The 14,979-nt window shown below is 45.6% G+C and overlaps 1 protein-coding gene across 2 annotated transcripts in view; it reads left to right on the top strand.

The window, feature by feature from the left end:
- Positions 1-14,979, top strand: part of LOC122649750 (D-lactate dehydrogenase [cytochrome], mitochondrial-like) — a 69,248-nt gene that overhangs the window by 36,015 nt on the left and 18,254 nt on the right. Inside the window, exons 8-10 of one of the 2 annotated variants that reach the window (XM_043842990.1) lie at positions 7,741-7,803; positions 8,394-8,473; positions 8,715-8,845. In XM_043842990.1, coding sequence (XP_043698925.1) covers positions 7,741-7,803; positions 8,394-8,473; positions 8,715-8,845 — 274 coding nt within the window. The remainder of the gene's footprint in view (positions 1-7,740; positions 7,804-8,393; positions 8,474-8,714; positions 8,846-14,979) is intronic. The other variant, XM_043842991.1, reaches the window with a different exon arrangement.

Raw genomic sequence — 14,979 nt, 5'->3', positions numbered from 1 at the left:
TCAGGGTTGGGCTGGGTCTGGGCCCAGCTAAGAGGACTTAGGGTTGAGCTAGGGTTCTATAAAGCCTGGCCCAACCCGACCTTGTTGCAGCCCTAGATAGGGGTGACTTGGTACTTGGTAGTTGTATCACTTATTTGCTCCAAATCTTACCAAAAAAAAAAAAAAAAAAAAAGCTTGGAACATATGGATTTTATGCTTTTTTGTTTTTTTTTGTTTTAAACCCGATTTTACTTGAGACCCAGGCCAGGCCCTAAATGTTTATTTTTAATTTGAGAAAATAATAAAGGAATACATGGGGGGGGACATACCACCTTACCCCAACCCATCGAGCTAACACACTCAAGTCCTTACAGACACTCCTTCCCCCAATAAGGGGAGCAAAACAGAAGTGCTATTTCCTGAGAATCCGCAGTCCAGCCTTGTCCTCTCGAAGAATCTCCTGGAGCATCCCAGAAGGGAGACAACCCTGATGGAAGATGTTAGACAACCCAGAGTCACAAGCAAGGTTTGCCGAACAATCAGCCGCTCTATTGCTTTCTCGAAACGCAAAGGTCACAAAAGCTTAGGCATAAGAAACTAGCTCCAGCACCTCCCGGAACCAATGCCATCCCTTCCACAAGGAACACCTTTTTTGGTTAACCACTATGGACTCAGTGTCCGAGTTAACCACCATGTCGAAAATACCTGGCAGAGAGCCAGACCATCCCTTAATGCTCTGAGCTGAGCTATCGAGTTAGTACAGGCACCATAGAAGTTTGAAATGGCCGCCAAGACGAGACCGTTCGAGTCCCTAATGACCCCTCCACCCCCTCCAAAGCCCAGATTGCCCCGACAAGCACCATCCACATTGAGTTTTACCGAAGTGAAGGGAGGATACCAATAAACTGGCAAAGGGCGTGCCAGCTTGGGTGTAGGGGCTAAAAGCCCAAAACACTATAAAATCAACTTGTCTCTTACTGACCCCAACCATCCAACCTTGGTTTTAATGCGCTCCACTATTGAAGCAGTAGTGCGGCACCTTTCCCTGTGCCTTCTAGAGTTTTTCTCCTTCCAGAGCTCCTAAATGATCAACGCAGGCAAGATTCTTGTGATATACGAACTAAGGCTTTTTCCACTAGCTGCGCCCTGCCAAAGAGCGATCCTGCCTCTGACATCTTCAAAGGGAAAGGTAGTAATGTCAAAAAGAGAAGTAACCCCACACCTTGGAAGCTGTACTACCCGACACCAGACAGTGATCAGTAGTATCCCTCCGAGGACTCCCGCAGCAGCTGCATTTCGAGGCCAAGGGAATTCCCACCAACATTAAAGAATCATCCGTGGGGATCCTTCCATTAAGGAGCTGCCAAGAAAAAAAAAAAGCCATCTTCAAGGGAACGGTTTGGTTCCAAATCCACTTCGCATAAGGGATCACAGGAGAAGCACTCCTCACCTCATTCCATGCCGACCTAGTAGTGAAACAACCATCACTAGCTGGGGTCCATGCCAAGACATCACATCTATCTGAGAGAGCAAAATTAGCCAGATTAACGGTCTCCTTGATAGCCGTCGAATCAATGAGAGCTAGAATGTCTGACCTCCAAGCACCATCCTTCCCTAAAGCATCCTTGACCCGCAGATCCAAGTCCACTAGCAGCCCGTTGTCAACCTGGTCAATCAGTGGGCCAGCGTCAGACCAGTCATCCAGCCAAAAGGAAATATTACCATCTCCAAGAAACCGCCTTGACTTCTCCAGTAAGAAGCCCTTAAAAGCTAGTGTGCTACGCCAAGATTTTGAGCCAACACCATGCGACCCTGCTAGGGCAACATGGACATTTCTGAAGAATTTGGCCCTGAAAAAATCACTCCACAGAGAGCGCTCTGAGAGGACCCTCCAAAGGCCCTAAGCCTGAGCGAGAGGCCGACATCCTCAAGATGCCTAACCCCCAGCCACCTTTCATCAAGAGGTCTATAGATCTTCCACCAACTCACCCAGTGCCTGCGTTTCCCCACTCCGAACTGCCCCACAGAAAATTTGCAAAGATCCCATATAATCTTCGAAGGACTGACCTTTGGAGGAACCAGTGTTGCGAGAACGTGGATGGGGATGGATGAGAGGACATGTTTCAATAGAGTAACGCATCCCCTTGATGATAAGAGTCTTCCTTTACAGCCTACCACCCTACTTTTAATCTTCTCAATAAGCTCGTCAAAATAACAAATCCTAAGCCTTCTTGAGTAGAGTGGCGCCCCCAAATAGGTAATTGGGAGCGACTTTCTAGGAAATCCAGTGACCGCCCCTACCATCTAGGCTCTCGCCAGGAGACCTCGTCTCCCAACCCAAAACAACTCTTTTGCCTATTTACCAACTGACCCGAAAAGCCCTCATATTTGCCAATAAACCCCGTAACTTGCTTGAGCGAGCTCTTCAAAGCCCTGATGAAGATAATGGTGTCGTTAGCAAAAAGTGAATGCGAAATCCCAGGGCAGTCCCTTGTTAGCCGGAAGTAGGACGCATGCCCCTCCACGAACAGATTTTTGATACCCCTGCTCAGCACCTCCTCTGCCAGAATAAAGAGTGGTAACAAAGGATCCCCCTGCCTCACCCCTCGAGTCGACTTGAAGAAACCGGACTGGCTACCACCCAAAACAATTGAGAAAAAATAATTCTCCACGGTCTTCCTGATTAAGGCAATCCAGGCTTCACTGAAGCCAAATCTAGCCAGAACCAACCATAAGTACTTCCACTCTAATCAGTCATAGGCTTTTGCCATGTCAAGCTTGAGGATCACATTACCCCCTCTAGCCTTCCTGTTCAAGTCTTGAGCAACCTCTTGGACAATGTAGATATTATCATGAATACACCTGTCTTGCACAAAAGCCCCCTGTTCCTCCTCAACTAAGGATGGGAGCAGTCCTGCCAACCTGGAAACAAAGATCTTGGCAATAATCTTGTAAGAAAATTTACAAAGGCTAATAGGGCGGAAGTCCGCCATTACCTCCGGGTTGTCCTTCTTGGGAATAAGCACCAGATTGGCCGAGGTGAAGCTTCTAGGAAGCGGCCCACCCTCGAAGAAATCCACCACAGCATCCCAAACATCATGGCCCACCACCTCCTAGCAAGCAGTAAAGAAGTACCCGGAAAAACCATCTGGGCCTGGCTCACTATCACATGACAATGCGAAAACAGCCCCCTTCACCTCCTCCAAGAAGGGGGTCAGCAAGAGAGAAGCATTCTTCGACTCAGTCACCACCCTGGGAATCAATGTCAGCAAACTTTCATCCACCAAACATCCTTACGAAGCAAAGACTCTTGAGAAGTGACGCACCGCCTCAGACTGCACCCTAGCAAAGTCAGCGATCCACTTACCATCTTCCCCTTTGATTTTACTTACCCTGGCCTTTCGGCGCCTGACGTTAACCGTGGAGTAGAAGAACTTTGTATTGCAATCCGCCTCTTTCAGCCAGGTGACTCTGGACTCTTGTTTCCAGAATATTTCCTCCTGAAGCAAAACCCCCTGCAGGACATTCCTTGCCTCTTCCAGCGCCTCCCTAGCCTCCTCACTAGCTCCTTGATCAAAGGTCCCCTCTGCCCTGCTTACCGCATCCTCCGCATCCCTAACCTTCTTATGCACATTGCCAAAGACCTCCTTGTTCCACTTTCGCAACGCACCACGAAGCCTCTTGAGCTTCAAAAACAACCCAACAAGAGGGGAACTATCCACCTGCTCAGCCCATTGCCCCTTGACAAAGTCAAAAAACCTGGGTGCGACAACCACATCTGCTGGAATTTAAAGGCTGAAAATGCTCGGCTGCAAGTAGCAAAGAAGGCGAGCCAAATGGGAGCATGATCAGAACACGTGCGATTAAGGTAGCTCGCCTCACACCGGGGGAAAGCCCCAATCCACGCAGCATTCACCAAGAACTGGTCTAACCTGGCCATAACCCTTCCCGCTCCTGAGCGATTATTCGACCAAGTGAATATATTACCGGTGTACCCTGCATCAATAAGTCCAGCACCACTCACAAAACTCCCAAACTCATCCAGAGACATCGAGCATTCTGGGCTGCCACCAACCTTCTCCAACGGGGACACCACGGCATTAAAATCCCCACCCACCAACCATGGGAAGGGGGTAGACCGGGAAAAAAGCTCCAGCCTCTCCCACATCTCCCTCCTTTCCGCCACCGAGCAAAGTCCATGGACAAAGGTGGCAACAAAGGTTCCTGCATTGGCATCCACACATTCCAGGGTCACAAACTGACGTTGTTCCTCCACCCAGTAATTTGCAATAAGGCTCTCCAGAAAACCCAAATCCTCTCTGAAGTGTGCACCGAGTCCAAACCCACCCGCCTCTACACCAAGCGCGCTTTTGAAACCTGCGCCTCGGGCTCCGTAACAGCAACAATGTCAATCTTATGCAGATTAATTAAAGTTTTCAGCCGCCTAGTGGTAGGCTTATTCCCTATGCCCTGGGCGTTCCAAAACAAGCAACTCATTTGGAACCGTTCGGGGTGGAATCCAGCGATCTCATCGATCTCGTAACCCGTCGCGGAGGTCCCTCATTTACTGGTCGCACCTTCTTAGCCTTCTTAATTTTCTTCCTCTTGTACACGTGGGCAGCACTGAGGAAAAGAGCCAGAGAGGGCTGCCGCTTTCCAGCGTGAGGGCCTGACTGCCCTACGACCGTACCTTCCTCACTAAGTCTGTTCAGCGTTTTGTTAATTCGCCCTTCAATGGCAGCATTAAAAACTTTGAAACTCTCCAGTAAAGCCATGCGGCTTAAGGCAGGTGTGGTAGCCTGGCTTGACGCAAGCGGAGTCGTCCTTAGCCCTTGTGGGCCCAGCTGCGACATCAAAATAAGGCAAAGGGGCATCACCCTCCGACATTACCCCGTGTTCAGCCAAGGTACAACCCGTAGCATCCTCAGTTCCCTTCGCAAATGCTTCCAGCCCCAGGCCACTAGGCGCAACCAGTGCCACTACCCTGTGCTCGACGCTACCATTCAAATCTGCAGGTAAGTCATCAGGCCTCGCGAGAGGGATCTCTCCCTCTTCTAATGGCTGTGCTGCAACCCCATCAACAGGCCTTTCTTCGCAGGCTGCTCCATCCGACTGGTCCCCTGCGAGCAAAGTAGCCTTAGAAACACCGTCTCAGGGGGACAACACCGCCGCTTGCACATTTCGCTGATCCACGGCCTGATGCTGAGCAGGTATCCAGCGCCCTCCGCGTCTTGCCACAGGCTGTCTCTGAGCAGGCAGACCCCCAATCACGCCATGCAAGGGCCCCTCTCCCCTTGGAATAAAGAACCCCTCTCCCCTTGGAATAAAGAACCCCTCTCTGGTTCTGGCTCCAGCATCATCTCCCACACTCGCAGCAGCAGGGCCACCAAGCCGACGATCGCCCAAGCCCCCGGCAGCTTCTGAGATCACCACAGCACCCTTCTCCGTATGTAATTTCCAGCAAGACACTGTCGAATGGCCAATCTGTGAGCAGGAGTCACAGTATGATGGCAGTCTCTCCACGACAACCTTCTGATAAAAACCCTCTGAGCCACACCCTAACGAGAGCTTTGATGGCAGCGCCAATCTCAGGTCCACCTCAACACAGAACCTCGCCTCGACCGTGCGAGTGCAGTTCGCCGTCGCTCCGTCGACCTTCAAGAGCCTTCCAATTGCTCCCGCAATGGACACCAGATAGTTGCCCTGATAAAAATTGATAGGTAGCCCTGGCAAGGAGACCCAGATGGGGGCGAAAGGGGACTCCCAGCCTGAGACAAACTCCGATGTCCACTTCATAAAACGTAGGAGGAAGCCCTGGACATGAACCTGATCTTTCAACCACACCTTCACATATTCGGACGGAGCCGAGAATCGAAGAAGTATATGCCTCGGGTCCAATGACGAAACCACTACTTCCCCTTGAAGGAACAAATGCTTCTGCAGAAACTCCTTGATCACAAACAGAGAGGGTCTCCCGTAGCTGCACTTGGCTATCAGCGTTGTGGAGAAAGCTTTCTCAGACAGCTCTATTTCCTCCCTAGTGAAGAAGACCGCAGGGTCACCAAACAGTGACGCAGGCTTCTTTACTTCGATCGCAGCACATGGGATGGCCATCGACTTGGAAACCACGGCAGCATAGGATGGGGCCGAGGCCCTACCAGCGTTAGCTTCTAGTGGAGGATCCGGGAGGCGCTCCTCCCGAGAGGGAGGACCCGCCATGACCTAAACCCCACGAGAGAGAAAAAAAAAACCCTATCGTGCACCCAAGTAGCGTTGCTTATTGGGTTTTGATGTAGGAAATTGAGCACCAACTCATTCCAATTAGATCACAATGATATATGCTTTGTTGTTTAGTTACCTTGAACCTAAGCAAGTTGCTGTTTTGCATCTATCCGATTCTCCTGTCAGAATTGCTAACAACTGAGGGAACTGACTTGGATTTGATGCTCAAGAACAACATTTGGAGCAGATTTTCTTCCCAACAACCTTCCTTGGAGGAGATTTGAACTTGAAGGCCCGGCACTCGTTCAATATTAGGATGAGCATATAGAGATAGGGATGACTTGGTACTTGGCAGTTGTTGTCTTGTATTGTTAAATGTTAACTCAAAATATAGTTGACTCTATATAACAAACAACGTTAGATGTATGATTTATGAAATGGTTCATAATTTGATGTCTTTTCATTCCTATTTCTTATTTAAGTTGTTCTACTTGAATTATATGTGTTTTCATACAAAAAATTGTGTGGAATAGGACATCAGTATATATATACTACCAACCTAGGATCCTAAGTCAAACTACCATTTTGCATGTGATTTTTAGAAACTAAGGGTTCCACCATGTTTATAGGGCCTAAAATAGGCTGTCTTGCAAGTCCACCGAAACCAAGGGCCGAAATTTGAAAATAAATAAATAAATAAAATACTCGGCCGAGATCTCAGCAAGTTACTGAGACAACTCGGTTTTGGGGCTGACCGAAACTAGCCAAGATACCGAGACCTCGAACCTTGATGCTAATACAGCAGTAGAAGTCTGATACATGATGGACCATGTGATGGACAGAGACTTGAGTTTTCCCATCTATCAAACAGATACAATGGCCAAATTAGCCACACACAGTAGCTAAAATCAAAGGGCTACCCTGCCTAGTTTGGCTACATGAGGCACTTTAAAATCTTTTCCTATATTGGATGATAGAACTAGAGCTTAACCTTAAAATTCCAGAAAATATTAAACTTGGAAACCTGTAATCCCAGAATGAGGAAATAACCTAACTTCCTGCTCCCAGGTTAAGCAGTTAAGTTAAAAATTCAGCTAAAATGAAATTGAAATACCTCGATGGTGGTAATACTACAGGTCCAAAGCAGGAAATACCAAGTTTCTAGGATAGGTGGTGTTTCCAAAATCTCAGGCCCTAAAACAGGGCACTACAAGCCCACTGTAGTTCATTCATGGACCTTGCAGATTTGGGAGAGTTTTGGTTTTGTTCAGGCAGTTTCTTCAATATAAAAATAATTCAGTTGTCTTGTTCATATTCTGTTGGGTTTTTTTCATTGTATTTAATGCTGTGTTATTTGTTGCTGTAGTGTCTTAGGATTTTTGGTGGCCTTTCCATACTATGGGTATTGATGTTTGAATGTTGTTGGCCTGAATTTCTTGTGGTATGATAATTACAATCAGACTAGTAGTAATAGTTGTTATGTTCCTTTTTCCTGGAATCCAGTGATAAAATTTGGTTCTCCCCCCCCCCCCCATGTAGATAAGGAAGGAAGCACTTTGGGCTTGTTTCGTAATGCAGCCTAATCTTGAAGCAATGATTACGGTCAGTTTGTAATTAGTTCTCATTTATTTGGCTGTTATATACTATTTTCTGGTGTTGATTTGAAAAGTAAGTTGAGAAACAATCTAATCTATTCCATGTTATGGGGGAACTTTGTGAAAGTAAGCACAAGATTGCATTTCCCTTTCTTTGGCCCATGTTAAGCACCTGTCAGCCTTTGTCTAATCAGCAAGGCATATTTTATAATTATTGCTGTCGTTTACCACAAACTCGGTTTTGTTTTCATGCTGTCTGCCTAAACCTTGTTCGAATGATGAAATAAAACAACTGGACGACTGCATACATTTTTCAAATTTTGCCTTTTGATTTTAACTTGAAGCCATTCATTTAATTTTTATTTAAGAATTATGTTGGCTGTTTTCCTTGTAATTATTGTCTTGCAAAAATTTTAGAGTTTTTAGAAAAATTGAGCATTTTGTCCCCCACCTCCAAGCCTTTCTTTCCCATTGTGTACTGAAAGTTTCTTTTCGGCCACTGAATGGAGATTATCATATGTTTTTCTAATGGAAAAGTTTTTTCTGGATCTTGATCAAATTTGGGTTCACATTTTCATATGTGTTCCTTTCATTCAGGATGTATGTATTCCTTTGTCACGGCTTGCAGAATTGATATCAAGATCTAAGCAGGAGATTGATGCATCACCATTGGTGTGGTATGTTGGTCTGTTCTGAATATACAACAAATCAGAAAGGGATTGATATAGTTTATATTATCATATTCCTTTCTGAATTTTCTATTATGAACTTATTCTGCAGCTACTTGGGTGGTATGGCATGCATCTATGTTTATTGTCTTACAAATAATGCTAATGAATAATGATACTTAACAGGAGCAGAGAGAAATAATCACTGATGCTGTTAATGTTTTCCTTTTTTTGACATTCATGACATCAGCACTGTTATTGCTCATGCTGGTGATGGGAACTTCCATACAGTGATCCTCTTTGACCCCAACAAAGAAGAACAAAGGCGAGAAGCAGAGAGACTAAACCATTTCATGGTCCATACAGCCTTATCGATGGAAGGTACTTACGATATTTGCAAACTATATTTAGTCAATACTTCTTCTTGATTGAATGCTGGATGATGTAGTTACACCTAAATCAACTCAATTTTGCCTTTTCCAAACCGAAGGGGGTCAGAATACAAGTGTTCTGTTTCATCATTCAACTTTTTTTTTTTAAAGCTATGTTTGAGAGATGATGGTTATATTATACGAATTAGTATTTTATCCTTCAATATCTCCAGCTGTATTGGTTCCTCTGGGTTTTAGTAATGATAATTGAGGGCTATGTAATAAAGAGTCAATGATAACTCTGACTTATGTAATAAAGTCACTTGTTATTTTCAAATTTTTTCGTATGACATAGATACCCTATGTCAATGTCAGACACCAACCTGCAACCGTTACTTATGATTTCGATATAAAGTTGTTGTTGAATAATGTAAACCAGAATACCGTAGGGGTATTCTGGTCTTTTGGGTGCTTTAGTATTATGTTTTATAGTTGTTTATGTACTGCCTAGCTGTATTGGCTAGGCAGGGGTATTTTGGTCATGTAATTTCATATTCCAGCATTATAAATATAGGTGCCTGGGTGATCACAATAGATCATTCAAGTTTTCTCAGTTCTGTTTTTTAGTATTCTAGTTTTGAACATGGTATCAGAGCTAGGGTTTTAAGACCTGCTCGATTGTTCAAAAACAACCCTTTTCCCTTGATTCCTCTCCTCTCCCTTCTCCCTTCTCTCTTCTCTTCCTTTGATCCATTCAACCCTTTTTAGGGCAGCACCCATGAGGTGATCCATCTATGGTTCGAGTGCTGCCCTCCATCTCACCTCAATTTTAAAACCTAATTCAGATCGATAGCTGCTGCCATTATCTCTCTCTGCGATTCAGGATTGCTTCAGTTTTTTTTTTTGGAGATCGATCTCATAACAGTTGGGAGATCAATTGGTTTCTTTGGAGCATCAATGCAGGCCTACGACAGCATCTATCCTCTCTCGATTTCACATTGATTGAAGACCCCACAGCTGCAGCCTCTTTCCTCTTCTTATCGATCTCAACCGTCGGGGTTTTGCAAAACCCCGACACTTTATCGATTTGGTTCTTCTAGGCTGCTGTTTGGGCAGATTTTTTGAGGGATTATTCCCTGGTTATATTGCTGCACTCGACACTGTTTCAGCCTTGAATTCCTGCTGTTTTTTTTTGAAGATCAGAATTCTGTCCAATTTCAGATCGACCACTGCAGAATTTTTGAAATTCAGTTTTTTTCAAAAAACTCGAATTTTACCTTCCCGCATTATGGGTGACTCGGAGGTTACATCAGCTGCTCTGGAGGAGATCGACCAGGACTGATTTCTTGCCCTATGCTGCTGCCATAAAACTAGATGGTACCAATTATCCGATTTGGGCCGATCCTTATCCCTCACTGTGGGGCGGGGGACTCACTCGCCACCTTATCGTATCACCAAACAGCCCATCAAGAAGGGGCTGCCCGCACTAAATGGGCTGCTAATGATGCGATGGTGATGTCTTTTGTTCTGAATTCTATGACCACTCGACATTTCTAGTCGTGCCTTCTCTCGACACCGCGACTCGGATATGGACTGTTTCGCAAGGGTACTTATGGTCGTCAGGGGTGGTGCTCGGTTTATGAGATCCGAAAGACTCTTCAACACACTACCCGAAAGAGATGACAATACTCAAGTACTATGCTGCCCTCAGTGCTTATGGCAGCAATCGGATCACTATGCTCGATTCTCGCCTACTACTGCTGGAGATATTACAGCCTACCACACTTATGTGGATCGGTTTGAGTCTATGACTTCCTGGCTAGACTTAATGATGATTATGACCCTATTCGGGTGCAGGTTCTTGGTCGAGTTCCTTTTCCCACTTTGGAGGAAACTTTTTCATATGTTCACAGAAGAGACAAGGAGGGCTGCTATGATGATTACTCCTAAGGTTGATAGATCAGCTTTACGTGATCACTCGGTTCCTTCACTACGACACTTCGTGATAATGTTGCTGCTACGCTGCTAGTAAAGAGCCTGTGAAGTGTGATCATTGCCACAAACCATATCACACTAAGGCTCGGTGTTGGAAACTTCATGGGAAGCCTGCTGATTTTGAGAGCAAACGTGGTCGTGCTAAATCTAAAAACAAGGCCAATCACACCGAAAGTGTAGCTTCAGCTCCCACTACGACATTGGTTTCTCCCGGGAAGAACTTCAAGCTCTCCGGCGTCGTTGAACACATCTGCTGCCCCACTACATCTCGCCGCAATTCAGGTTCCTTCTTTGCCCATACAGTATTTCCTTTCTGGTCGTCATTGTGCATCCGTGGTCTCCACCTGATCATAGACTGCGAGCTACGATCACACGACAGTTCCTCCGGCTTTTTAATACCTACTTCCCGCCTCGGTAAAGACAAAGTAAAATTGCCGATGGGTCCCTCTCCTCCATATCCGGGAAGGGCTCCATTGGTTGTTCTCCTTCATTGACTTTATCTTCTCGTGTTACATATTCCCAAGTTTACTACTAACCTTCTCTCCATTAGTAGTATCACTAAATCTTTAAACTGCAGCTGACATTCTTTCCTACTCATTGTGTTTTTCAGAACTGACTCGGGAGGACGATTGATCGGGTAAAGTGCATGGCGGATTGTACCGCTTGATGGAGATCTTGCATCTACACCGGCTTTACCTTCTAGACTTTGTTCACCAAAGCATCTTTTTCCTCTGAATTACACTTATGGCACTCTAGACTAGGACATCCACCTTTAGGAACCTTATCTACTTTATTTCCCGCATTCGGCAAAACTTATAATAAAGAAGATTTTTTTTGTGAGCCTTGTGTCTTGGCCAAACAGACACATTCCAACTATCCTATTTCTAATAAAAGGTCATCTTCTTTATTTCATGTTGTTCATTCGATGTGTGGGGTCCTAGTAGAAAAGTTGCCCTTTCGGGTCATCGGTGGTATGTCACCTTTATTGATTGCTATTCTAGGTTTACTTGGGTTTATCTCGATGCACAACAAAAGTGAGGTTTTCTCATGTTTTCAGCACTTTCACCACCTGGTTCAAACTCAATTTCATACCACTATTCAAATTTTACGGAGTGATAATGGGCGAGAGTATATGGAAGGTCGGCAAAAATACCTGGCTGCCCATGGGATCCTCCACTGCACCAGTTGTGTTGATACTCCAGCCCAAAATGGTGTGGCGAGAGGAAGAACCGCCACCTCTTAGAGGTCGCTCGTGCCCTTTGTTTGCCCGGAATGTCCCCTCGCTCATCTGGGGATGTTGTTCACCGCCGCCTATTTAATTAATAGGCTGCCCGATCGGGTCCTTCACTCTAAACCCCTGTTGAGCTACTACTTGGCTCTTCCTCCTTTATTGTTCCCCCTAAGGTGTTTGGTGCGTGTGCTATACCCGGGATACCAGTCCCAGCAAGCTTGAACCCCGTAGTCTTGATGCATTTTCTTGGGGTACTCGCTACTCGGAAGGGGTATAAATGCTATCACCCTCCATCCCGCGGACTTTTGTCGAAGATGGATGTTGTGTTTCAGAGCGTCTCTCCTACTATGTGTCCCCACCTCTTCAGTGGGGAGAGTGTTAGCGAAGATGTGTTGATTGTGAGCATCCTCCTCCACTCCATCATATAATGAGTCCTGTTCAGCCTATTGGTCCTCCCCGAGTCGTGGGGAGAAGTTCTTGTTCGGGGGGCAGACCACTCCAGTCCAGGCATCCGAGGTTCCTGTTCTTGCCTGGGGAGCAGACCGCTCCCGTCAGCCGAGGTTCTGTCGGGGAGCAGACCTCAAGCCCAAACTCCCGTCCGAGAGAACCATTAGTGAATTTCGTGAGGAGGATTGATGTTAGCACTATGAAGACCTATGGAAGGAGACATAATCGAGTTCAATCCACTGTTGCTCCTGTACCCATCCAATCGCGAACTTCGGATCCGAACCCGCCTCTCCACCTGTAATGTTCCTTCTCCCGACTTGCCTATCGCCCTTCGCAAAGGTGTCGGGACTTGTACTCGGCATCCCATATCTCATGTTGTCTCTTATGACTCCCTTTCCCCATCATTTCGTGCTTTTGTTACTTCTCTTTCTTCTCGCTCGTGTTCCTAATAATTGGCGGAAGCTTTATCGATGGAAAGTGGAAGGCAGCCATGATGGAAGAAATGGAAGCTTTGAAAAAAATAACACATGGGAGCTTGTTGTTCTTCCACCGGGAAGAAAACCGTTGGATGTAAATGGGTGTTTGTGGTGAAACGAGAAGGTGGATGGCACCGTGGATAGATATAAGGCACGGCTCGTTGCCAAGGGTTTTACTCGGCATACGGCATAGACTACCAGGAGACCTTGCACTGTTGCAAAAGTTGAATACATTCGTGTGTTGTTATCTTGTGCGATCAACCTTGGTTGGGAGTTGCAACAGCTAGATGTTAAAAATGCCTTCCGAATGGAGCACTGGAGGAGGAGGTATACATGGACATTCCACCAGGGTTCTCTTGTGGCAGAATAGAGGAAAAGTGTGCAGTCGAAGCGTATGCTGTATGGCAAATCCCGGGCTTGGTTTGGTCGATTCCACAAGGCCATGATTTCTGTGGGCTATAAGCGAGTAATGCTGATCACACACTCTTCATCAAGAGGGTTGGTGAAAACTCACTGCTCTTATAGTCTACGTTGATGATATAGTGGTTACTCGGCAATGATGGTGATGAGATCGCATGTTGAAGACCTTCCTCGCCAGGAATTTGAGATTAAAGATCTAGGCAAATTAAGATACTTTCTTGGGATTGAAGTGGCCGAGATCTGCGAAAGGCATATTTCTCTCCCAAAGAAAGTATGTCCTAGACTTGTTGGCTGAAACCGGTTTGCTAGGCTGCCACCCTTCTGACACTCCTATGGATCCACTGCTCGCTCAAGGAAAATGGGGTGAGCCTGTTGATAAAGGTCGGTACCAAAGACTTGTAGGGAAGCTGATTTACCTTTCACACACTCGCCCGCACATTGCTTGCTTGAGTGCAGTGAGTCAATTTATGCATGATCCCTACACTTCTCATATGGAGGCTGTTCTTCGTATTCTACATTATTTGAAGTCACTCCGGAAAGGGCATTCTTTTGTCCTCACATGGTCACCTACGGGTAGAGGCATACACCGATGCCGATTGGGCTGGTTCAATAGATCGAAAGTCCATTTCTCGGATATTGTTCTTTTGTAGGTGGAAATCTTGTTACTCGCGAGCAAGAAGCGTAATGTAGTTGCTCGTTCTAGTGCCGAAGCTGAATTCGAGCTATGGCACAAGGAATTTGTGAGTTACTTTGGCTTAAAGGGCTGCTACAAGACTTGGGTCTACCTATTCGCTTCCTATGATGCTTATCACGATAACAAGGCTGCAATCGATATAGCACACAACCCGGTGCAGCATGACCGTACTCAAACATGTTGAGGTGGATAGGCATTTCATCAAGGAGAAATTAGAAGATGGGCAGATATGTATTCCCTTTGTGACTTCTTCGGATCAGCTTGCGATATCTTCACCAAGGGTCTCGCTGAAAATTATTTCACCCTAATCTAGTCAAGTTGGGCATGATCGACATATTTGCTCCAACTTGAGGGGAGTGTTGAATAATGTAAACCAGAATACCGTAGGGGTATTCTGGTCTTTTGGGTGCTTTAGTATTATGTTTTATAGTTGTTTATGTACGCCTAGTCGTATTGGCTAGGCAGGGGTATTTTGGTCATGTAATTTCATATTCCAAAGCATTATAAATATAGGTGCCTGGGTGATCACAATAGATCATTCAAGTTTTCTCAGTTCTGTTTTTTAGTATTCTAGTTTTGAACAGTTGTCCTATATGACTTTCCAATTAGGTGCCATAACAGACATTGATCTGGACACAACCTGTTGGATTGTATGGGCCAGAATACCGTGGGGGTATTCTGGACTTTTTACTGTTTTATTTCATGTACAACCATGTCGGCTATGATAGGGACAATTCTGTCCATGTAATTTTCATTCCTTATTATAAATATATGGCTTGGGGAGTTAGATTTTAGGTTTAGGAAAGTTAGTAAGAGGAGAGGATGTTGGAGGAAGAAGAAGACAAGAGAGAGGATTCGGTTGTAATGTGTTGTGTGTGAGA

This window comes from Telopea speciosissima, chromosome 2 (genome assembly GCF_018873765.1).
Source record: "Telopea speciosissima isolate NSW1024214 ecotype Mountain lineage chromosome 2, Tspe_v1, whole genome shotgun sequence".
In the NCBI taxonomy this organism is placed as follows: Eukaryota; Viridiplantae; Streptophyta; class Magnoliopsida; order Proteales; family Proteaceae; genus Telopea; species Telopea speciosissima.
This window is presented reverse-complemented; position numbering and strand designations above follow the sequence as displayed.